Source organism: Gadus morhua, chromosome 5, assembly GCF_902167405.1.
Source record: "Gadus morhua chromosome 5, gadMor3.0, whole genome shotgun sequence".
NCBI classification, from domain to species: Eukaryota; Metazoa; Chordata; class Actinopteri; order Gadiformes; family Gadidae; genus Gadus; species Gadus morhua.
In genome coordinates, this window is record NC_044052.1 from 10966213 (window position 1) to 10989715 (window position 23503).

Below are 23503 nucleotides of genomic sequence, written 5' to 3' on the forward strand. Positions count from 1 at the left end.
GGAGGGGGGGGACGGGACGACAGTGATACCCGAAGCACCTAATCGTGCTGATATTCCCCCCCCCCCCCCCCCCCCCCCGAGGAGACAGCCAGACAGCTGACGGGCCAGGGGGAGATAACACAGCGCCGGCAGTGTGATGTGACACTAGCAGGTGAATGTTAACTAAGCCACAAAGTCAGACTTTACTCTGCCGCGTACACAATCCCCCAGCCTCCCTGCCTCCCCAACCCATCCCGTGGGGTTCGTACTGGCATTGTTCCCCGGGTTAGTCATCCCCGGGAACAGCCAGCAGAAAGAGAGTAGGGTAGTGGGAGGAACAGAAAGACCGGCCTCATCCCACGCTCCGGAGAGTCTCCTCTGATGAGCCGCAGGCGGGCGGCGTGGCAGCCTGCCACCTGATGGATCAGCGGTCTCCTTGGAACGAGAACCGCGTCCAGAAAATAGACGAGGAGCGAAGCCTCGCTTTATCTGATCATATTAGTCAGAGACATGATACGCGGTCTGTGTGTGTGTGTGCCTGTGGTTTTGTATTTGTGTGTGTGCGCCTTTTTGTGCTTGTGTGTATTTTTGTGTGTTTGTTTTTGTGGTTGTGTGTGTGTATTTGTGTATCCGTGAGTGTTTTTGTTTGTGTGTGCGTGTGTGTGCGTGTCAGTGTGTTTATTTGTGTGGTTGTATGCGTGTGCGTGTGTGTCTTTGTGGTTGTGTGTGTGTGTCCTGTGGCTCACCCCTCCATCCGCCACCTTATCTTGCCTCCACCCTATCGGCCCTCCGCTACACCTCTCCACATCACTCACATTATAACAGCATCAGCCCTCCACCCTGCGCGCCATAGCACTCCACATGTCCTGTCCTGATGATGTGTGTTCGGCTTTACAGGCTGCAGTTTACGGATTATTCCCAACATCCGAATAAAATCCCCCATCCTCATTCTCTCTGAGCTCGCTCAGCCTCGCTGTCTCTCTCTCTCTCTCTCTCTCTCTCTCTCTCTCTCCCTCCCTCTCTCTCTCTCACGACGAGGGAATTCATTCTGCTAAACTAAGGATTTCCATAACATGTGTTTGCACGCGCATGTGTGTACACGTGTGTGTGTGTGTAGATCATTCTGATTGCAGTGTGAGGGAATACCGCAGCAGCCAAGCACATAAACTATCATATGTGAAATATTATCATAATATAATACATTAACAGAATATAGCTTGTAGCTTGTTTCAGAATGCTTCTTTGTGTTTGAAGAGATGAGCCAAGCCCTATCTGAGACCAAACACATCATTCCTAGATAGGCAGGCACTTCAGACACATTTCAATAGAGGCATTTTATGATTATTTTTCTGGACAATTTTCCAGAGTTCCCCAGGCTTGGTAACATGACATATTTTAAATTCTGCCGTCTATGATGGGATGGACGGAATGACAGATTCGATTTACATTCGATTTACATTTCAACAAGCTGTTTGAGTTCCAGACTCCATGTTTTTCGAGTCGATTTGAATAAAACTTCACGCCACCAAAATATTCTTGTAGCTGCTCCATCCTGTACACATGAGCTTTTGATTCACCACTGAAAACGACTGAAAACGCAGCTCAAAGAAATGTTTTCGTTCCTACTGTGAGTGGGAGCACTGACGCAAACACCTCCACGTCACCACCGATCACCCAGAGGTCTTCATTAAACCGCGGCTCGTTGACTGGTCAGAAATAAATGTCAGTGCGTGTGTCATCCATGACCCGTGACAATGACCGCCATTAGAAACAGTGTAGCGGCCCAGAGAGGTTGAGAACCACCACAGGTGGCCTTTCTCAATTACAAATCACCGGTGCCACGCGGGTTAACCGATAAACGAGAAAATCAAAAGGTTACAAAAACAATGACGGATTCTTTCAGGTTGTCGCGTATGCTTGACCGACGTCAGCCCAGGCGTTGCCGCCGTGCCCCCTGCCCCCCCCCCCCCCCCCGTAGTGGTGAACTGTTGAACACTCTTCCCTCACACCCTGCTCTGCAACGCATGAGGATGTGCACGAGGAGTGCGCATGAGTGCATAAGTAATCATCGGCTCCCGCTCGGCTGTTTGCTATCGCCACCAGGAGTGCGCGGCGCAACGCCCGGCGTCTATTGGGCGACACGTCGGCGCTCGCTGGAGCACGCCAGACAACGCATTAAGGGCACGTCCTGTGTTCCACATCCGCCACAGCAGCGCCATGAGCTCGGTGTTTGAGTGTGGACTGTGGAAGACACACACACACACACAGAGAGATAAGAGGAGAGAGAGAGAGGGACGTGCATCTGTGTCAAGTCGACAGCAAAGTGCACCTCGCGTGACGGTGGAAGTTATTCTCACACATAAGGGGGGGGGGGGGTTCTGGAGTTACGTAGGAGAACAACTTCCTCCCATCGTAATACGAACGCATATCTGAGTCCCTGCTAGATGCAGAGCATTAGAAGCAGAGCGAGTGAGAGAGAGAGAGAGAAAGAGAGAGAGGAAAATAGGGTAGAGGGGTTGTCAGAGAGAGAGAGAGAGAGAGTGAGTGAGTGAGTGGGGGAGAGAGAGGGGGGGTGCCGGAGAGTGTAACAGGCATGAATGCGGGCTAGGACATCAAGAGAGCAGGAGACACACGTAAACACCTCCGCAGCGAATCCCGTTCATACGCAAGCCACGATCTTACAAACAAGTCAAAAGCACCTCTAGTCAGAAGTCCACCCCACCACCACCACCACCAGCATTGAACGCTCCAACTAACAAGGCATCGATGCCCGGACACGCGACCCAGTTCTGCCCCCCCCCCCCCCCCCCCCCCCCCCCCCCCGGACAGAACCACCTCCCCCCTGCGAGGAGAACGTGCCCGGAACGCAGCATGCAGTCCGTCTAGCCCCTGCTACCAACGATACAGCCGAACCCCCTCCACGCCACGGATCCATCACACATTAGTCTCTGCAGCGGCCGGTCAGCGGCATGCACGCAACATCTGCCATGCCTCACAGATGTTGCCCACCATAAATGAAGCATCCATTACCTTAGTAACAAAACGACGCCTCGTCCACTCGGCTCCCCTGCTTGGCTCCCCTTAGCAACAAGCGGCAGGCAGGTTCATGGTGTAATTGGCAGGAGGGGAGGGGCGGGGGGGGGGGGGGGGGGGGGGGGGAGAGCGAGAAACAGCAGAAGAAGAAGAAGAAGAAGAAGAAGAAGAAGAAGAAGAAGAAGAAGAAGAAGAAGAAGAAGAAAAGAAGGAGAAGGAGAAGAAGAAGAAGAAGAAGAAGAAGAAGAAGAAGGGATCAAGAAGATGACAGTGGTTGGAGGCAGTGGAGCAGCGAGAGAGAGGGGGAAGAGGGAGAGAGAGGGCGGGGGGGGGAGAAAGGAGGGTGTTAGGGAAGGGGGGAGAAAATACACAGAAGTGGGGAGAGAAAGAGGAGAGAGAGAGAGAGAAGGAGGGGGGTGGGGGAGAGAGCAGCTGGTTGCTGCAGTATTCCTCGTCTTGCCTCCTCTTCCTCCAGTGCTGCCTTGCCCGGGCTGAGGCAGAGGGGGACCGGCAGCTCTGTGCCTCGGAGAGGAGAGAGGATTGAGGGGAGAGAGGAGAGAGGAGAGAAGAGAGCGGTCAGCCCAGGAGATCCTCACATGTGCGCTCCTCTCTCATCCTCCCGCTCTGCCACTGTGTGTGTGTGAGCCAGGCTCACTCGGGGAGAGAGAGAGAGAGAGGCAGAGCGAAAGAGAGACAGGGAAGGAAGGGAGGGAGGGCTGTGTGTGTGTGCTTGTTTCTGTGTGTGAGAGATAGAGACGGAGGGAGGGGAAGGCAGCGACACTTGGTAAAAAAAAAAGGGGAGGGATGAAGGAATTACACAGAAGATAAAGAGAAAAATAAATAAAGAGCGAGAGTGAGTGAGGGAGAGAGATAGACAGGGATAGAGATAGAAAGAGGGAGGGAGACAGAGAGAGAGAGAGAGAGACTACTGGATGCACAGGGAAGAGGAAATTAGGACAGCAAGATAGATGCAGACTGCAGCAGCGCCCACTGATGCTGAAAATAAGAAACATTTCATTAGCGAGGTATTAAAATCCTATCTCACAGCACATCGTATGATCATTCACGCAGACATGCGGGCCACACTAGATAGTCTGGGAAAGAAGGAAGAGCGTTCGAATTCATATAAATTCAACCGTACACCAGCATATGCCTGCGTGTAGATGTTCCTTCATTTACCAAAAGCCTCCTCATTCATGTCGTGGTCTCTGTTAAAAATTAATAACGCCAGCCATGTGCTTTCCTTTCATTGGCCTCCAAATGAGGCGTCAAACTTTAAAACGGGATACAAAAATCATCCAAGCGTTCATTGGAACACTCCAAACAAATAAAGCTTATTTTTTTTCTGCAATAAATGAGATTGTGAAAGCCTCTCCCCCCCAAGGATTACAGTCCAGAAATACATTGCACGTGGCCAATTTGGGAAGGCATGCATGTAGAATGAACACGGGCACACACACGTAGACACACACAGACACACGCACAATATGGTTGTGTATATTTTCACAGAACCAGTTACTAAGATAACAGAGAATATCTCGCTTCCTGCTTCGTCTGTTGTCAAGTGAAAGTCTGAGTGTGTAAAAGTGTGTACATCAGAAAAAAGCCCACTTCCGTCCAGCACCATGGACAGCGTAAGTCTGTTGGACCGGCCCCATATCCAGACGATTGTGGACGTGCGTCTTATGCAGAGCCGTGATTCTCCACAACCATAGTTAATCAGTACAAGTCCTCGCAGGGCTACTATACGAAAGACTATAGGCCTGCAAGACGTTCTGTGTTTGTTTAACCATCGTGTACACCTATGGTCCTAAGAAAATCTGTTTAGAACCTATCAAGGCCTACTGCCGCATTCCTATACCAACTAAGGACACACAGTGGTGCAAGGGGCAACACTTTTAGGTGCGAGGATGGAAAAAGGAGAGCCATTTTTTAATTGTGCACTCCTTGCACCATTCTCTCGTTTTAAGCAATGCACAATTTAAAAAAACGGTGAGCCTGTGGTGCCTGTGCTCATTGCCTGTGCTCATTGCACCGTTATTAAGGCCTATCTTGTGCACTCATTGTATATGTTTATGGTCTATCCTATTATATTATTACGATCACAATATCCTTTTTGTGATAGGCCTTGCAGTGAGAAAGATTGAGAAAGATTCCCCCGCTTCACCGGAGCTCTGTTACAGCCTCCTCCACCGATTCACGGCAGAATACGTTATCCGTGGTGATACAGTGGTGGTGGTCGCCCATCCCCGCCACCCCCACCCCCACCCCCTGCTACATAACAGTGGACACGTGCGCAAACAATCTACACCCCCACCACCATCATCATCATCATCATCATCATCATCATCACCACCACCAACGCTATGTTGACTTGCAATCAGCCTCACGTAGGTAGCGCCGTCACGGGCTCCAGCCTCGAAACCCGCGTGTGATTAACGAGGTGACGGGCTGACAGGGGCAGACAGGGTGGGATCATTGTGGTCGTCTAATCTGCTCTAAAATGGAGTGGAGTCGGGACGGAGCAGGGTGAAGGGAGGGAGGCGTCTTTTTAATCTCCGTTAATGCTAAATTATTGAGCAGCGTTTTCCGAAGTGTGTGTGTGTGTAGCGACCCAGCCAACGTTGGGGGGTTGTTTACTGAACACGCATGCGCTCGGCTCGAATCAATCTGTGAGAGAAATTCAAACTGCTATTTAAAATTGAAGAAAAGCCAATTTACTTACGTTTGAAATACAGCCTCGATGCAGGGTCAAATGATTCTTGCTGTTAACCAGGGCCGGCTCTGGCCGGGGGGTAGGCCTATGTCGTTTTAAACGTTAACAGGGATGACCCCAATAAGCGTCCAACGTAGTGCCACAGAAACGTTGGGCCGGCAACCCGAGGCAGACGGTAGCCTACTGGTGCCGTCTGCCTCGCGGTTGCCGGGCCCAACGTTTCATCACACCATCCCACTCATTCTACAGCAGGGGTGGCCAAAGTAACCTAAAGCCTGCGGGCCACATTGTTTAATCCGTCCCGTCAGGCATATTACATTAAAAAATCCCTAAGCCATTATTATTTTTTTTGCAATTTTATGCTTTATGACAGAGTGAGATAGACAGGAAGGGAGATGGAGGACATGCAGAAATGGACCACGGGCAGGATTTGTACCTGGCTCGCTGCGGTAAGCAAACCTTTCTCTGAAGGGGCGTTTTTGAGGAGCCAGCAAGTCTTTCATATCCAGAAAATTAAAGCAAATTTGAAACATACGTTTATGACACAGAACAGTTACTCGGCGTGTAGAATTTATTGACGAATGAGTGGCCCGCAGGTCAGCTTAAAAAAATGATGTGGCCCTTAAACCAAAAAGTTTGCCCACCAAGTTCTACCCTAAATAAATTATATTGACAAAAACATTAGACATGCAAGTAGTTTGAAGACAATTTTTTTTCAATTTCTTTAAATTAAAATAACTCAAACAAACACTATTTTGAAAAAAATTGTAATCAAAAGCACTGTTAAAGCTACATCACAAGACCACTTTTCGACTATTTCTCATTCAAATATGTCCTGTTGGCAGGGACAGGAATTTAGATGAGGCTGAAGATGAAGAAGTAATATTTTACCATGAATAAGTGCAGGTTTGACACAATTATTAAGAATGTCTGACAGTAGACACTAATCACAAGAATTGTGTTTAACATGTATTGAAAAAGGGGTATGTTCAATAGAGTGAGGGGTGGGGGTGATAGAGAGGCAAGTCAAGGGGGATCATCTTTATGGCCTGTGCGTTAGCTGGTCCTGCGGTTAGCCAACACTTGATGAATATGAAATCCTATGGTATTTCAGGCATATTATAAGATCAAATCAATCAGGCTAATGAGCTTCTATCCAGGCCAAAATATTAAAGGTTTTGTAGGTTCAGATTTAAAATTTGGTGGCAGATTGCAATCTATTGAATGATTTTATCCTCACCAGTAAATTAACTCATTAAGCTGGAACTCCCAGCACTGCTGCGGCCATTGTTTTCAACATCTCCCCCTCTCCGACAGACTCCTGTAGGCCAAACCACCTCATGGATGGGCCTAATACATATTAGTATTCATTCAATTAATAATCTTAAATTCTTGGTTCCGATAAAAATGTTCACCCAAAAGTGCTTATCCGCATGCAGTCTAGCAAGAGAGACAAGACAGACGTTATAATTCAACAAAATATCTTTAATAGATATAAACTGTATTTTTTTTTTTTACACATCACAGCTCAAGTAAGTAAACAGAATCACATGCTGCCACACACGCACACGCACACACACACACACACACACACACATTGTGAATGAAGGGACAGGCCCCCTCTCTGTGTTGTGGAGGGACTCAGGCAAGCCGTATATGTTCATACATTTTTATATTTATCTTTTGTGTAATTATTTTTGCACTTGAGTCCGGCTCATGCTCTTGGTCTCACCTCCTGCCTTACTCCTCGCTCGCCCTTCCTGTCATCGCCACTATATCATCTACGTAATAAAATGAGAAATGCATTAAAAATAATCTTTAAAAAAAGTATGAAGGTGCAAATTTCAGATGACTGCCAGAGGTTCCTCTGGTATATGTACACGTCTTTACAACACACGCTTAGAAAAGGAGAACGCTGCTGCCATCCGTCCTCCTAGCTCTCTTCACGTCTTAACGGATCATGGGTCAGGGACACAGGCAGAATTTGTATAGGCTACAGACCACTGGATATCTTAACATTTTAAAATCTTTAAAGTTGAACATCACATCACAGTACCGATTGAATCAATAGAGCATCAGATGTCGTTGGGCTTTGTAGCATGCTATGGACATTATAGAGGTTCAGCAAAGTGTTGCATTTACATATAGCCAACACTAGGGGGCGATGCCTGGTCACTGCAGCAGTCAAGGCGAGGGCATTAAACAGTTGCATATCGAAGGTTCCGAGAAACATAAATCATTAAAAATAATAAATTAAATTACTTATTTTTTATGTTAATCTTATATTTCTTTTCTGGTATGGTATCTACATTGTTAATCAGAGGAGAACTCAATACGAATGGCATTCGTATCTGCATGATTGTTGCTCATCCCATTTGTCATCTTCACACTAATCAGCAGGGGGTAGCTGTGCCTGAACTTCCATTTCAAAATAGCAATACACATTAATTCCACGACAAATCTCGCTTGGTTTTCAGGTTCATGCAAATCATTCTCTTGGTTCCTTGTATATCTGTGTTCTTACGATACTCTTTCAATTAGCTCAATGAAAATAATCTATAACTCCGTACACAGATATTATAATAGACACATCCTTTTTATTTCTACAGGCAGGCCCTTGCAGTGGATCGTATGCGTACATACATAGACTATCTTATTATCAATCTTATTAACCAGGAAGAAGTCTGTCTTTCTATGAGCGCTATAAAAAATAAAAATGAAAAATAAATCATCACGCCATATTGGATGGTGACAATCATCTTCTATCTGTGTCGTATGCATCGGTTAAAAAAATAAAACTGGCATCAAAGTAAACCGCATCTACACAGTGGTTAACGCTACACTGCACACACTGCACCTACTCACCTAATCTCTCTTTAAAGCATCACTTTCTATCACGAGCGTCCCGGACGACGCTTCACAGTCACAAACCGGAGACAGCAACTTGTCTCGCCTGGGCTCAATGTCAAGCCGGGCAATTCATCACCGGGAATTTTGTTTACTTGGAATTGCAATTGATGGGGGACATAAATCACAGACATCACGCCCAGCGCTCTAAATCCCCAGGGTGCGTTTGAGCATCTTTCTCTCTTCCTTGCATGTCTCTCTCTCTCTCACTTACTATATCTCTCTTTCTCTCTTACTCTCTCTCTCTCTCTCTCTCTCTCTCTGACATGCAGGGGGAGCACTTTCAAATCCGTGATTACGAGACACAGACACACACAGACACACACACACAAAAAGGGGGCAGGCCATACACATGACATCAGGCACCTGCACGGGACCGTGCCGCTTCCCGGCCGTCTCACGGCCTCGTTCTGCACCTCCAGGTCCTTCCCTTCGGTCCTCAATCCCCCAAAACCAAGTGCTGATTGTACTCACAACGAGACTCACGGACCAACGGCCAATACAAAGCACGACTGTACACGGTGGTTCTGAGGATCTCCTGCGGCCTCACGCTCCATCCACAGAGCAGGCGCCGGGCAGCGGGAGGGGGGGGCCGTCTGACAGCGCCCGTTCAAAGTGTTAACACGCAGCCTGCGATGGGCCGATCCGGGCCCTGGGGGGCCCGCGGTGATCACAGCCCCCAGAGAAGGGGTGGTGGTTTTGTGCATCAGGTGGAGACGGGGGACAGGGTGTCGGTGGGGAGACGGGGGGGGGGGGCGGCCGTGTCAGTTCATGTCGATGGTGTTGAAGACCCACTCGGTGAACTTCTTGAGCTTGGCCGAGGCGTTGTACGACTCCTCCTGAAGCCGCTGGTTGTCCTCCCGCAGGCCCTGGACCTGGGCCTGGAGCGACGCCTTTGCGTCTATCTCCTGGGGAGGGGGAGGGGGGGGGGGGAGGACATCAGGGTGACACACACACACACACACACACACACACACACACACACACACACACACACACACACACACACACACACACACACACACACACACACACACACACACACACACACACACGAAAGAAAGAGGAAACAGTCGTTGAACGTTGTGGGGACATGAGCTGGGCTATGTGACTAAGATAAGGTCAAGGAGAAGCCTTGGGATGTGTTTGCCTGTTGGTCCTCGTCATGACCATATGTCAGTTATGTTTGTGTTTGACAGTTTCTCTTCTAAGGATTAATAAATGGATTTAAATCAAAACAAATAGGAAGATCTTCGAACCGGCACCCGTTCTCACCTTCTTCAGGTCGTCCTGCAGCAGCTTCACCATGGACTCCAGCTGGCTCACCTTACCCATCAGACAGGATGGGCTCTCACTGGGAGGAGGAAGAGGAGGAGGAGGAGGAGGAGGAAGAGGAGGAGGCGGAGGAGGAGGAGGAGGAGGAGGAGGAGGAGGAAGAAGAGGAGGAGGAGGAGGAGGAGGACGACGACGAGGACGACGACGACAAAGAGAAGGGGGAGGAGGGGCAGGAGAAGCGGGAGGAAGAGGAACAGGAGGAAGAGGAGGAAGAGAAGGATGAAGAGGAGGAGAAGGGGGAGGAGGATGAGGAGGGAGTGGAGGGGGGAGAGGAAGAGGAGGAGAAGGAGGAGGAGGGGGGAAGGGAAGTAGGAGAAGGTGGAGTAGGAGGAGCATGAGGAGGAGGCGGAGGAGAAGGAGAACACGGTCAGCTTGCATGTCATCAAATTAATGGCGGGGTCAGGACCTGGGGCAGGGGGCTGCGTCGTCTCACCTGGGCGAGGGCTGCCTCGATGAGGCTACTTGCGGCTCGGCCTGTTGGGGGACGGTGGTCCCTGTGCTCTCGGCTCTGGAACTCTCCTCCTGGGCGGCCAGCACCACCAGCCTCTGCTCTGAAGGCACACAGGCCCGGTTCAATGTGTTAATTAAGAGCAGAAAAGTAGCGTTAAATTAGATTATCACTGCTAATTACTGCCCTCTAGTGGTGATTCCTTGCAACTGATTGCATTGGGGAAAATCGTTTATATATTCAAAAAAAATTAAATAATGTACATGTTATCTGGTGTATGTCCCATCCGTTATTAAAGGAAGGTTACCATCCCTTGCAGTGGACTATGTTGGGGCTAAACATGGATTGATCGCGCAGGTTGTCAGAAAAAAAGACGTCTTACTATATGGAGCTCTCAATAAATATGCAGGCCGCACTGAAACATTGCGTCTAAGATTCACTGAAGGGCCGTTTGAAGGGCCCGGAGAAAAAAAGATAAAAGTAAAAATATCTTTTGAGAGTCTCTCGTCAGGAGGAAAGGGATGAGGCGCTACACTTGTATGAATACATATTAGTTACATCAGCATTTAGTAAAACTGCCTCGTCTGTTCAATTCCACGTTTCTAAACTTTTTTTAGAAAGAGAAATCCTCTGATAAACCGTTGGTCTTGCCCGTCTCCTTCCTCTCCCCAGAACCTTGTTTTGCTGAATATGAGCACTTCTTTCCTCTTCACCTTGAGGGGGGGAGCCCAGCGAGGTCAGGCCCCCTGGTGGCTGACGGAGCTCAGAACGATGGGAAGAGGGCAGAGCCGTGCCTCGTTTACCTTCAAAGGCCTTGGCAGCGTCCACCAGATGGGCCCAGTCCAGAGGGGCGTCGGCCCCGGCTCCAGGAAGTGGCATCAGCACAGCATCCTGTAGCTGCTGGCTCTTGATGTCCTGGTCCAGGGACAAGCTCTCTGGGCCAGCCAGGTCTCCTGGGTGACACAGGGAAACACAAATATTTAAATATGCACAGTGAGAGCACAGTTTTAGGGAAAGCGTCTTCCAACATCACAAGCTCATGCATTACACCTCCTACAGCGAAGTAGTAGAAGATAAACACACGTTTAAAAACAATTCTGCAGGAGCGACAAGTGAGGCAATACATATAAAAGAGTGAAGTCTGCACACGGTCTATTGCTCCCACGGTTTTCATCTTGACCAATTTCTCGTGGATCCAATACAACGAGCAAATTTTACTTTTTCATATGCATACATTTGCAGTGGAACTCGAACCCCTAAGCCTGCCAGTGCGGACGCCATGCTCTCCCAGTGGAGACGGACAGGACCACCACGGCCGGCGCAGCTTGAGTCGTCGACTGTGTTGGAGCTTTGCAGAACCAATTCTACACTCACATTTAAATCTGAGACACAAGCATTGCGTTGGTCCATAACGTCTAGAGTCGCTGCTATGCTGAGCATTTAAGCGCGTGACAGCTTTGCACTCACAAGTCTTATTAATCATCTAGCCGGTGTACTCTGTGTCAAGATTCTACCATTGTAAAAACATTCAGTGCTTTTAAATGTCAGAACTGCAATAGTGGTGTTCATTTATTCCCCGACTGTGATGCAAGCGTACGACTCATAAATATGACTCAGTGCCAAAGCCCTGAGTTAAACCGCCTCCCTACATCAACATCATACAACTACTCACAATACCCCGCGTGGACTAGTCATCTCGCACGGAGAAACATCAAAAATATAGCGCAAGCTTTTGTACAGGGAACATTTCCAGCGGCGGGCTGCATTTTTTAAAAACTCTAACCCAATGGAGAGGCTGCCTCGGGATTCCTGAGGTGTAATTATCCCAGAGTTTCTCCGGGTGCGTGTGCTGAGCCCAGCCTCCTCACCCAGGGACTTGTGGGAGGCCCGGCGGCTGGCCGTGTTGCGGGCGGTGGGCGAGCGCGGCACGGTGGAGCAGGTGAAGAGCAGGTCCCCGGAGGCCCCGTCCCGCGGGGCGGCGGCGGCGGCGGCGGCCGTGGAGTGGTCCCGCTGGCCGCTGTAGATGCTCTCGTCCGACAGCGTCCTCTGGAGGGACCGGCGGCCGGGCGGCGGCCCGGGGAACAGCGTCTTGTGAGGGACAAAAAGAGGAGAATATGAGAATACATTTGCTCATATCAAATACATCTAAAACCCCTTTTTTTTCTAACAAAATTGTGCACGCATATGAAGATTTTACAGAGTAAATTTCGGCGTGTCTTTCAATGTAACGAACGGGCCAGAAAACAGGTGAGAAAAACGGAAGAACGCAGCACGGAGGACGGTGGACACTGTTCATGTTGTTCTTGTCTACGTGCGGGTGGCAGGAAACCACATCGCACGTCATAGAGTTTGCGCTGGAAAAGGGTAGAAAATGAGCGTGTCCGGGTGGTCTTGTTTCCATCACTGCCGATCGGAGAGTAGAATGTAAAGCCTGTGATTACTGCACTGCAGAGTCATTTGTCCCGGGAATGAACGCAGACTGGAACCTTTCCCACTTCAGACAAAGCCAGATATTTGGGGATGTTTTGTCCAGTGGGAAAGAGGCTTTACCCGCACATTTAGTACTTCAAAGGCTGCTATGTTTCCACACACAGCAAAAGATTAAGCATTACAAACACAGACTAGCTATGATGATGGCAACAATAACCAACAATCACAAACAGAAAACATAGTCAATAGGCCTAGCTTGCTGTTTCCCAATCAACTATGTGCAGAGTCAAACGAAAACAAAGAGAGGGGATAAGAACTGCTGAGATTGCGTCTAAATCAGGGATGGGCAACTTTCATGATAAAGAGGCCCACAGATAATATTATCTGTGGGCCGCACTGAGTGAGGATCTGCAAAATCATACGCAAAATCCATAGTGAACCATGAAATATGTCGTCTTTGTTTGAATGGCTTCCTCGTCATAGGTATACTGTTATTAACGTTGTTATCTTATTATCTACTGTGTCCAAAACAAAGAACATCATGGGGGGTTAGGGTTAGGGAGGGGGGCTATTGCTCAATACCTTCTCATCCAGGGTGCTGGGTGGGGGGCTGTCCAGGGTGATGAGCTTCTTCAGGTCCTCCTCAAGGCTGGACTTGGGGGCTTGGCGCAGGGGTGACTGGGCCCCGCGCAGGTTGGCCCGGAGCTGGGGCTGACCGCCCAGCAGGCCGTCGCTCTGGTGACGTCTGGGGGGGGGGGGGGGGCAGAGACGGGGAACAATGGTCGGAACTATGAGGACAATTATTTAATTCATTAAATAATTTCAAAAAATCTGAGTTGTACTACACATGTATGTCTCTTATGTAAAATACCCAACTTATAGTTCCCAATTATAATTTAAGGAATGCTTAAATGCAAATTACAATTATTATTACAGCTAATGTAATGGAAGCAAACCACATATTTTACTGATTAACTTGAATGCAGGCTGAATAGATTGTTCATCTAAATTAGGTTTTATGGGACAAAATCCAAGGTTAAAACGTAATTCAACAGAAAGCAAGATGGACCCCGCAAGATAATTCCCAGCTCGGCCACCGGGAGGCAGTGGTGCCAAGAGACGTGAGCAGCTCATTACATTCTGTGCACATGTCACGTTACACCCAGCCACACAAACCAGCTCCCTTAACAGTGGGATCGTTTCTGTATTGAATCGGCAGAATACTCGGCACAGTTTGATACACCCTTCCAAGTAGTCACGGGTGTCAATCAAGAACATCTGTATTCCTTCTGAAGTGCTTACTTGCGGGTGTTGCCAAAGTCCACAGAGTTTACGGTCCCGCCCGGTTTCTTCCAGCCAATCAGGTACTTGGAAGTGGCTCCCTGGCGGGGGTAGAAGCTCTTGGGCCCTGGGGAGAGGTTGGTAGGGGAGGTGGGAACAGCACTGGGCTCCTCTGGGGATGAGCCAGGGCTGCCTGAGCTCAGGGTGCTAGGGATACAGAGACAGAGAGAGAGAGAGAGAGAGAGAGAGAGAGAGAGAGGGAGAGAGAGAGAGAGAGAGAGAGAGAGGCCGAGACACAGGCCGAGAGGAAAAGTCAGTTAGAAAGAGACAGAGAGAAAGAGAAAGAGAAAGAGAGAAAGAGGAATGTTTTTAGGAAATTTAAAACTCAAAAGGCAGTTTTTTTGCAGGATTGTTATACTTTATGGAGTTTGGAGCTGAACTCTTCATAAACAACATGTTTTCATGGCCCTTTCAGTTACGCAAGCACCGAGACAAAAACGTAAGAGTTAACTTTTACTATCGGAAAAAAATGCATACAAAGTTTAAAAGTAAAAAAAAAGGCAGGGTTTGTCCTTGGGCTTTCAATATTTATTGACTTGAAAAGACAAAAAACATCAAATAAGTTTTTTCGAAGGTTTGACTTGAAAAGGCTAGCTTCCAAACAGCCGTGCGTGTCTATGTGCGCGTGTGTGTGTCTGTGATGAAACAAAGCTGCCAGTGTACAGGTCTGGTGGCGCAGGAGTTATTTCTGGCTGAGTGAAGAGGAAGAGGAAGGCTTTGGATGGTTCAAAGGAGGTGGGATTTAGCGGGGGACAGGGGGGAAAGGGGGGGGGTACGCCCTGCTGCTGAGCCTTCAAAATTCAGCATTCCTAGCTACCACAAGCACCCCCCCGCTGAGAGACAGACAGCCACACACACACACACACAAGGAATTTGGCATCTGGCTGACTGCGAGGTACACACACTGCATCACTGTCAGCTTAATAAAACATGGATGATTCCGTAGCAGCTTCAAATGTAAAACGTATCAGAAACAGCGGTGGGGGTTTGGGGCGAGGCTTGGGTAGGGGGTGGGGTTGACGGAGGGGGTGAGGCCACACCTGGTGCGGGAGGCGGCGTCACTGAAGGTACTGGAGCCCTGGTCCACGGGCAGGGCCAGGGAGCAGGGTGTCTTCCCCGGGCCCTCGTTGGGCCCCATGAGGGCCAGGGTGTCGGGCTTTGGAGGGGAGGCCCCTGCCGCCCCGGGCCCCAGGTTCTGCCAGGCCACGCTGTGGTCGTTGGCCCTGAAGGCTCCGGCGGCGGCGGCGGCGTTGACGGTGGCGACCGCGGTGCCGGAGGACGCGGTGCTGCTGTGGGTGGCGGTGAAGGAGGCAGCGTCGATGCCGCTGTCGGCCGACACCCCCTGCAGGTAGCCGTCCAGCTCCAGCTCGTTGCGCACGGCGGCGCGCGAGCCCACCTCGTACCACTTGTCCTCGCTGTGCAGAGAGCTGGAGCCGTTGCTGGACAGCGTGTTGCTGCTGGAGTGGCTGGACGAGTACGGGCCCTCCGCCTTACACACACACACACACACACACACACACACACACACACACACACACACACACACACACACACACACACACACACACACACACACACACACACACACACACACACACACACACACGTTAGCGCACCCACAACAGGACAGAGCAGTGCTTGTTCAACAAAGCGTCCGATGCCCAGTGCATTTCCTCCACAAAGTCCTGAGCCAAAGCCCTTCGGAGGGCACAGGGACGTCCCCACGGAGGGACGTGATGGGACTAGAATCTCTCTCCGTCCAAACATCGTCGTAAAACAAAAAAAAACCCATAAAAGGTCAGGTGCCTTTATGGAGGAGCGCGTGGGACAACATTGTCCACAGTTATTATGAAAGATTAGCCACGGGGGAGCGGGCTAATGGAGGTCCCCCCTCTCTCCGACACGCTGGCGGGGGCTCAGCCGGGACCACCTGTTCTCCGCGCCTCACCTTGTTGTTCTTGTTGGGAGACATGTGGCCGCTCTGCTCCTGCTGCTGCAGCCGTGGGATGGCCGCCTTGCAGGCCACCAGGTCTGGGGTAGCACACACACACACAAGGGGGGGGACAAGGGTCACACTCCCTTCTGGTTCCACACCCGGCTCATCCAGGTGTCCTTGAGCAAGGCAGCGAACCCTGACTGCTCCCGGTAAGCCAGGTGTTTGGCTTTTGTCGCCGTTAACAGCTGTGATTGTATGAATGGGTCGTCGAATGTGTATGTGTTAATATGTGTGTGTGAATGGGTTCATATGCGTGTGAATGGGTGAATGCGTCAGCCGGAATGAATGAGTGAATGAATGTGTTGGATGCGGATGCGTGAATTTGATAACGTGTGCAAAAAAGTTAATGTATTGGATGTGTGTGTGTGTGAATGGGTTAATGTGCGAATGAGCAAGTGGCTTTGATGCGTGCGTCTGAATAGGTGTATTTTTGCATGTGTGTGTATGGTTGCATTTGTGTGAATGTGAGGCTTGAAGAGCCACAGTGGTTATAAAAAGGCTTTTCTAAACTAAACTCATGAGTGAAAGTCAAAGTGGAGCAGAGATGTTCCTCCTTACCCATCCCGCTCTTATCCTGGCTGGTCCGGCCACCCGCTTCCCCCTCGCCGGGCCTGGGCCAAGCGGAGACCACCCCAGCACTGGGTCCCGGCTTGAGGAGGTGGACCTCCCCCATGACCGGCCTCTCTGCAGACCCCGGGGAGCGGCCGTTGTTGTGGTTGAACCTGGAGGAGAGGTGGAGGGTTGAGGAAAGTCCTTCTGGTGTAAAGCGCTGAGAAACTCTTTTATGTAATGTTGGATTTAGCTACGGTGGAATACTCTCCATTTAGTCTCTTGAACTACTTCATACTTAAAGCAATATTGGGTTTTAGGAAGTGACTAAGTAAGTATTCATCGATCAACGAGGGAAACTCAAGTTGTATAGCATAGTAACCCACAAAGTACCAGTGATAAATATTAATATTCATAATATTATAAACGATAGGTTTAATGGGCGACAAGCACTCTTCCTACTCGTGTCCTACTATGTACAGCGTTTCTATACATCGGTTGTTGTTTAGATGCTTGTTCAGACATGACCAGCAATGACGAGCTATAACTTGCTCAGGGGGGGTGGGGGGGAGGGGGCGGTGGGGCGTAGGGGGGGGTTAGGGTTTGTGGGGGGGGGGGTTCTGGAATGCGAGGTGACCCTACCCTTCAGGCATAGACTTCTGCCTCCAGTGGACGGAGCTGCTGCTGCTGTCCGTGTAGGGCTGGGTGGGGGTGTTAGCGTTAGCGTTGGGCTGGGCAGAGCGGCCCATGGCGATGGAGCAGGCCAGGGCATAGTTGTCGTTGCCTGGGGAGTACCTGTGGGCACTGGTGGCGGGGGGAGGGGGGGGGGGGGGGGAGACCGTGTCAAGAAGATCCAAGATGACTCCATTTTGGATCATTTTAACATGATTTAAAGGAGTTAATAACAAGCATAGTTTAGCAGACGCTTTGATCTGAACCGACTTGAGTTAGTGGAGTTAGATACAGGTCACTATGGGAGAGCCAGGGCAGGAGATAGGCTTTTATCCTCAAGGACAGGTTGGGGATATTGGGTATCGAACCCCGGACCTTTTGGCTGAGAGTCGAACACTGTGGGGGGGGGGGGCACATTGGTTTGTCAAGTCCCCAACAAATGTAACCAGACAAACGACAACTTTCTCTTCATTGTATTTTGTATATTCACTTAACTAAAATACCCTAAAATAATCCCTGTCGTTGGGCTTCTTTCCTCTAACCCCTGACCCCTTCTAATCTTACATCTTCCCTTACCTCCCATCCTCCACCACATCCTCTCCCCCCCCCCCCCAACCCCCCCACCCTGACCCCCGACCCCTGACCAAAAACGTAACAAGAGGCAGTGGAGACCTGTTGACTCGCCCGCTTGGGGTGCGCTTGTTTTACCTCTTGGGGTGGACCGGCCGGCTGTCGCTGGACGCGCTTCGGGGCAAGACCCCCGCAGAGCGGCCCTCCGACTCGGGGGGCGGGGCCTTGATCAGTGTGCCCCCCATGCTCCCGGTGCGGGCCTGCGGGCTGGAAGACGTGCGCGGCCACTTGGTGTTGTTGTTGTTGGTGCGGAAGGGGAACTTGAACTCGTAGGGCATGCCCTCCTTGTGGTTCTTGTAGTCCACCAGGGGCATGTGGTACAGCTCCGAGCAGCCTCTGCAGTCCGGGGGGGGGGGGGGGAGACCGGCTGGTTATGCTGGGTGCCCTCGCTCATGCTTGTTGTGGGTTAACTCAAGGCATCAAAAGTCCATTGGCGGATAATAACACGAATCCACGCATATCCGTCAAGGGTCGATCAATAACCCCTCTGTGTGGAGAGAGCTGGTAGTTCCTCAAGATAGTTATTAATTAATCCTTTACCTGGAGAGGGTGCAAGATCAAATGATCCACGCATTTCCCTCAGAGTCAATCGATAACACTTTGTGCTGATCATGAGCAGCGCAATTTCTTTTTACATGCATTATTTCTCTCAACAAGTGTGTGGGTGGGCAGAGTTTAATCAGGCTAACAAATGTTGCGCGATGAAACAGAAAATACTATGAAAGTGCTGCGTTGACTCGAGCAGGGAGTGATTGGCACTTAATGTACGCACTTATTGTATGTTGTACGCCCTGGAACTTAATGTACACACTTATTGTATGTTTTACGCCCTGGCACTTAATGCAAGCACTTAATGTACGCACCTATTGTTTGTTGTACAACCTTGCACTTCACAATACGGTAGTACTTAGCATTGTGCAGCGTCTTATCCTAGCCATCTTTGTTGTATACATACAGGGAATGGGTAAACCTAGTGATTGTTAGTACTTGGCACTTGGCACCATGAACATCCTAACTGTACCGACAGCGATATATTGCCGTTTCTCTTTCTTCTGAACAATGTCCTTATTGTCGCTTTGGATGAAACATCTGCTAGACGCCCCTAAAATGTAAATCTCCCCCAGGGCTCGCCGTGTACGCCCGCGCCCCGCCCCGCCGTGCCACCCACCTGCGCGGCGTGGAGTCCTCGTGGGGGGGGATGATGACCACCTTGACGGTGACGGAGGTGCGCAGCAGGTCGATCATCTGCTCGTGGGACAGCGAGGCCACCGCCACCTTGCAGATCTCCACCAGGCGGCTGCCGGGCCGCAGCCCCGCCTGCCAGGCGTAGCCGTAGAGCTCCACCTCCGCCACGATGCCCTCGAAGTTGACGTGGAAGCCCAGCTGGCCCAGGGCGTTGCGGCGCAGCGTCATCTCCGTGGTCTGGCTGCCCTTGGTCAGGAGCTGGAGGGGCGGGGGGTGAAGGGTGAAGGGTCAAGGGTGAGGGGAGGGGGGGAGGGAGAAGAGGGTGGGGAGGAGGGTGGTGGAGGTGGGGAGTTTAGGGACGAAGATCAGAAGGGGTCAGGGGTTAGATTGAAGAAGCAGAACCACAGGGTTTCACTTTTGGTATTTTAGTTCAATGGATTTCAAAATACAATAAGGAAAAAGTTGTAGTTTGTCTGCATCTGAACCCTCACGGAAGCGGATTACGCCCCCCCCTAAGTCCCGCCCTCTCTCTCACCAACAACGCAGCTATGGAGCACACCGTTTCAGGAATCCCATCTTGAGAGGAGAATGCATGGGAACGAGGTGGGGTGTTGTGTTAATCACACAAGGCTTCGCTTCATTTGGATACACAATTCGTTTTCTCCAGCCATCTTACAATACAATATTTTACATGAATGTATTAATGCTACATTCCGCCAGTTAACCACATTCCAGTACAACAAGTCAGAAAACCTGGATGCTTTTTATTAGTAGCAATACCAGTTTAAGCCAGCGATAATTCATCACACATAGCAAAATAACACCGTAAGATGTCCGTAGATAGAAGTCGGACAGTACTGAGTGTACAACTGATTTAATGAGACATAAATAAGACAGAATTGCTAATAAACTGAAAATAACTACATTTTCACTACTGATGATGTGCGGAGCTGACACCTTGCAGGCTGAGGTTGGGTCGTTAGGTTTTCCCAACCTTCCAATTCGGAAATCTATCACACAGGGGGCGTTCCTGTTGATATTTATGACCGGGAACTCGTCAATTCAGACTTCCCCGTTTGAATGGAATGCGACATAACACCCTATTACTGTACCCTAGTACTGTCACCACTAGACCAAGAGATTATAATTCCAAATTCACCGGAGCATAACTCTGCAGTTCACTTGAAACTTGCTGCAGGCAAAAGCAGTTTTCCCCTCCACCTGCTCCGCCCCCCCATCAGCGCAGATGTAGCCTCGTCACAGGGCCGCAACACCCTCCCGCCCTCACACACCACACTCTGAAAAACCCTCTCATTTGACGAGCAGCTCCTGGTAATTAACTCCAGTGGCTCCCCTCCCCGACAGCTCCTTTGAAGCGTGCAAGAGGCTGACTGAGAGGTGTCGCTCAGACCCCCTCCAGGAAGGACAAGGCCCAATATCAGACCGCAGAAGGAGGCTCACGTTTAAGGAGACTACGATGAATAAAAGCCACACAGCCGGAAACCATACCCAGTCCTGCGACAGCCGGCCCTCGGAGTGAGAGATCCCACGTGTTGCCCTTGTGGAGCTCGCAAATCGCACATGTTGCAATGTCAGGACGATGTTCAAACTACCTCCCCATAAAGTGTCCCGCCAGCTGCATCCCATTGCAACCCGGCGTAATGATATCATGTCGCCAAATTACCATTTATTACGGGCCACTTGGTGTTTAATCACAGACCTGCAGCGCAAACAGCTGGGGCACTGAGGTGAGTGTAATTAGAGACTCGGTCGTCGCCATGTTAACGTCCCCAACATGGCTCACAAACGGCAGCCCTCGTTTACGGTTGACACAGCCTTCAGTTGCTCTAAAGTTAAAGTAACTCGAAAAGTTAAAAAAAGATGAACTGTAATCATAGGCTTGTTATAAGTTTGTTAGGATGCACTTGTCATTGGTCCAGCTTGGATGGACTCATGGTGTGCCATGAGTGATTGCTGATGACGCGGTGGAACGCTTTTGTGCGTTCCAACGTGTGCGTGCGCATAACCCCGCACTCACCTCCAGCCGCTTGACCACCTCGCCAAAGTCCTCGGTGTTGTTGTTGATGGAGCGCAGCGACACGCTCTCGCCGCGCTCGTAGTAGATCTTCATGGAGGCGGGGCTCCCCGACGACCAGCCGATCACGTCGCGCGTGGCGCAGTTGAACACCACCGCCTTGGCGTCCTGGTCCAGCAGGATAATGAACTCGTTGGACACGGCCAGCAGGCACTCCCGCTCGGCGCCCGCCACCTGGTCCTCGGCGTGCACCTGCCAGGTCACCGCCCCCAGGCTGCGGAGCTCCGCCCCGCTGTAAGGCCGCACCCGCTCCCGCCGCTTGTGCGCCAGCGAGATGAAGGGGAACTTCCCGGTGGGCTCCACGGGCGTGCTGGTCACGTGACGCTCCGCCAGGTCCCGCAGGTACTCCTGCCGCGTGCGCGTCGCCATGGCGCCGAACTTGTCCGACTTGTGCGCGGCGTTCTCGGCGTTGATCACCTTGGCCAGGAGGAAGTCCCTGAAGACGGTGGACTTGGGGAAGGTGACGCCCTGGGGGATGGGCGGGCCGAAGGAAGGCACGTCCTGGGAGCGAGCGACGGCCACGCTGGGGGGAAAAGAGAGGGAACCAAACGGTGAAGCATAGGTGCACGAAGAGCACATTAACCGCAGGGCCGGTCGTAAATGTTAAATGGACTGCATGCGGCCATGTGGCCACTCAACGCGCTTCACAATTATTGCCTAACATTCACCCTTTCACGCACACTTTCACACACCAACGGGGGAGTCAACAATGCAAGACAGCCAGCTCGTCTGGAGCAGCTAGGCTAAAGGACACTTCGACACTAAGCTTGGAGGAGCCGGGGATCAAACTAACAAATTTCGCCAGCCAACCTGAGCCACACGCCCCCATGTCGTCAACCGCACTTTGACATCTACATTCAGGAGTTCCCCAAACACATCCTGCGCTCCTTTGTTTCTGCAACAAAAGGTGAGGTCGCTCCCGACAGCAGTGAATGGACTTGTAAAACAACACTAGGAGATCGTTGCAGGGTTTGCCCTTGGGTTATTTTTTACCCTATTCACTTGTTGTGCTTCCGCTAGGACTAACACATCTCACAACACCGCCCTTGCTCAGACTCCAGCACAATAGTGAAGTCAGGGAGGAGTCATAACCTGGATCCCCTATCAACAAACTAAACAAGCAAGGTGACGTTATGCTGTCAATTCCGTACACCAATGAACTTCGACGTACTGACATTTATAGATGTTTTGGGACCAAATACTCTTGGAATCCACTCAACAGGGTAACATGGCGGCGAGTGGCAGAGTGCAGGCCTGAGGAGACCATGGGAGCACGCAAGGACAAGACCAGTGGTGAAGTGACACTTGTGACAAGCCTGCGTCCAACACGTTTAGCGCAGACATCCTACGCCGCGGGAGAGCGGCGATGTTGCTTAGCTCTTTCCACACTAGCCCGCGCGTGACTGCACAGGGCATACATGGACAAATATACACGCATTTCCAATTGCAACTGACAAGCGGGGGTCCCAGTGAAGCCAAACACACACACACACACACACACACACACACACATCCCCACTGTCACATCACGCTACAGAGGAGCGCCATCCCGGGATCTATGATAACAACAACGTTGCATTGACATTACATTTATTTAGCTAGGGCTTACATCCAAAGCAACCCTACAATAAGTGCGTTCAACCATGAGGGCACGACCCGGAAATCGCAAGAATCACGCGAGTGCGAACCAGCGAAGCCACAATAGCCTGCTTTTTCTCTTTCTAAACAAAGCCTCTTGTTACGCAATCTGTCCGGCCGGCCCCCGTGTGACTCCTGGTTGTAAAGCGTTGGATTAGCACCCGGCGGACTGAGGGCCCTTTGGTCTCGTTAGATCCCCTGTCAAGCACCCTGGGACCTCGAGTTCAGTCGGATCCTGACGACGCCAAACTGCAAACTGGATGACTACGCTACACGAAGAACGTCTGGTCTAAAATTAAAATGTGTCAGCGCTGGGGGATGGTGCTGCTGCTGCTCAGGAACAGAGGAGGAGTTCGTCAGGCTGGCACTGTGCAGTGGGGGAGCGAGCTCCGGGCTCCAAACGTCACGCGTGTTTGGAGAAGACCCCGGCAACTGTTTGTGTGTCAAACAGCCTTCAAAGCAGGCGTGTGCGTGGCTGTGTGTGCTTGTGCGTGCCTGTTTGTGTGTGTGCCTGTGTGTGCCTGTTTGTGTGTTTGTGCATGTGAGTAC

The 23503-nt window shown here is 50.7% G+C and overlaps 2 protein-coding genes across 7 annotated transcripts in view; both read right to left on the reverse strand.

Annotated features, from left to right (window-relative positions):
• The window catches only part of LOC115544307 (regulator of G-protein signaling 6), a 37732-nt gene extending 34624 nt beyond the window's left edge, over positions 1–3108 (reverse strand). For all 4 annotated transcript variants that reach the window (XM_030357183.1, XM_030357181.1, XM_030357179.1 and 1 more), the window contains exon 1: positions 3010–3108. The gene's annotated coding sequence lies outside the window, so the exon portion shown is untranslated. The remainder of the gene's footprint in view (positions 1–3009) is intronic.
• Positions 3109–7192: 4084 nt separating this feature from the next.
• Positions 7193–23503, reverse strand: part of LOC115543876 (signal-induced proliferation-associated 1-like protein 1) — a 42882-nt gene continuing 26571 nt past the window's right edge. For 2 of the 3 annotated variants that reach the window (XM_030356517.1, XM_030356518.1), the window contains exons 8-21: positions 21260–21839; positions 19205–19479; positions 18115–18372; positions 17377–17538; positions 16744–16907; positions 16138–16220; positions 15230–15678; positions 14151–14336; positions 13431–13593; positions 12287–12506; positions 11222–11371; positions 10404–10521; positions 9911–9989; positions 7193–9543 (exon numbers count right to left, since the gene is read on the reverse strand). In XM_030356517.1, coding sequence (XP_030212377.1) covers positions 9400–9543; positions 9911–9989; positions 10404–10521; positions 11222–11371; positions 12287–12506; positions 13431–13593; positions 14151–14336; positions 15230–15678; positions 16138–16220; positions 16744–16907; positions 17377–17538; positions 18115–18372; positions 19205–19479; positions 21260–21839 — 3031 coding nt within the window. In that variant the 3' untranslated portion in view covers positions 7193–9399. The remainder of the gene's footprint in view (positions 9544–9910; positions 9990–10403; positions 10522–11221; positions 11372–12286; positions 12507–13430; positions 13594–14150; positions 14337–15229; positions 15679–16137; positions 16221–16743; positions 16908–17376; positions 17539–18114; positions 18373–19204; positions 19480–21259; positions 21840–23503) is intronic. The other variant, XM_030356519.1, reaches the window with a different exon arrangement.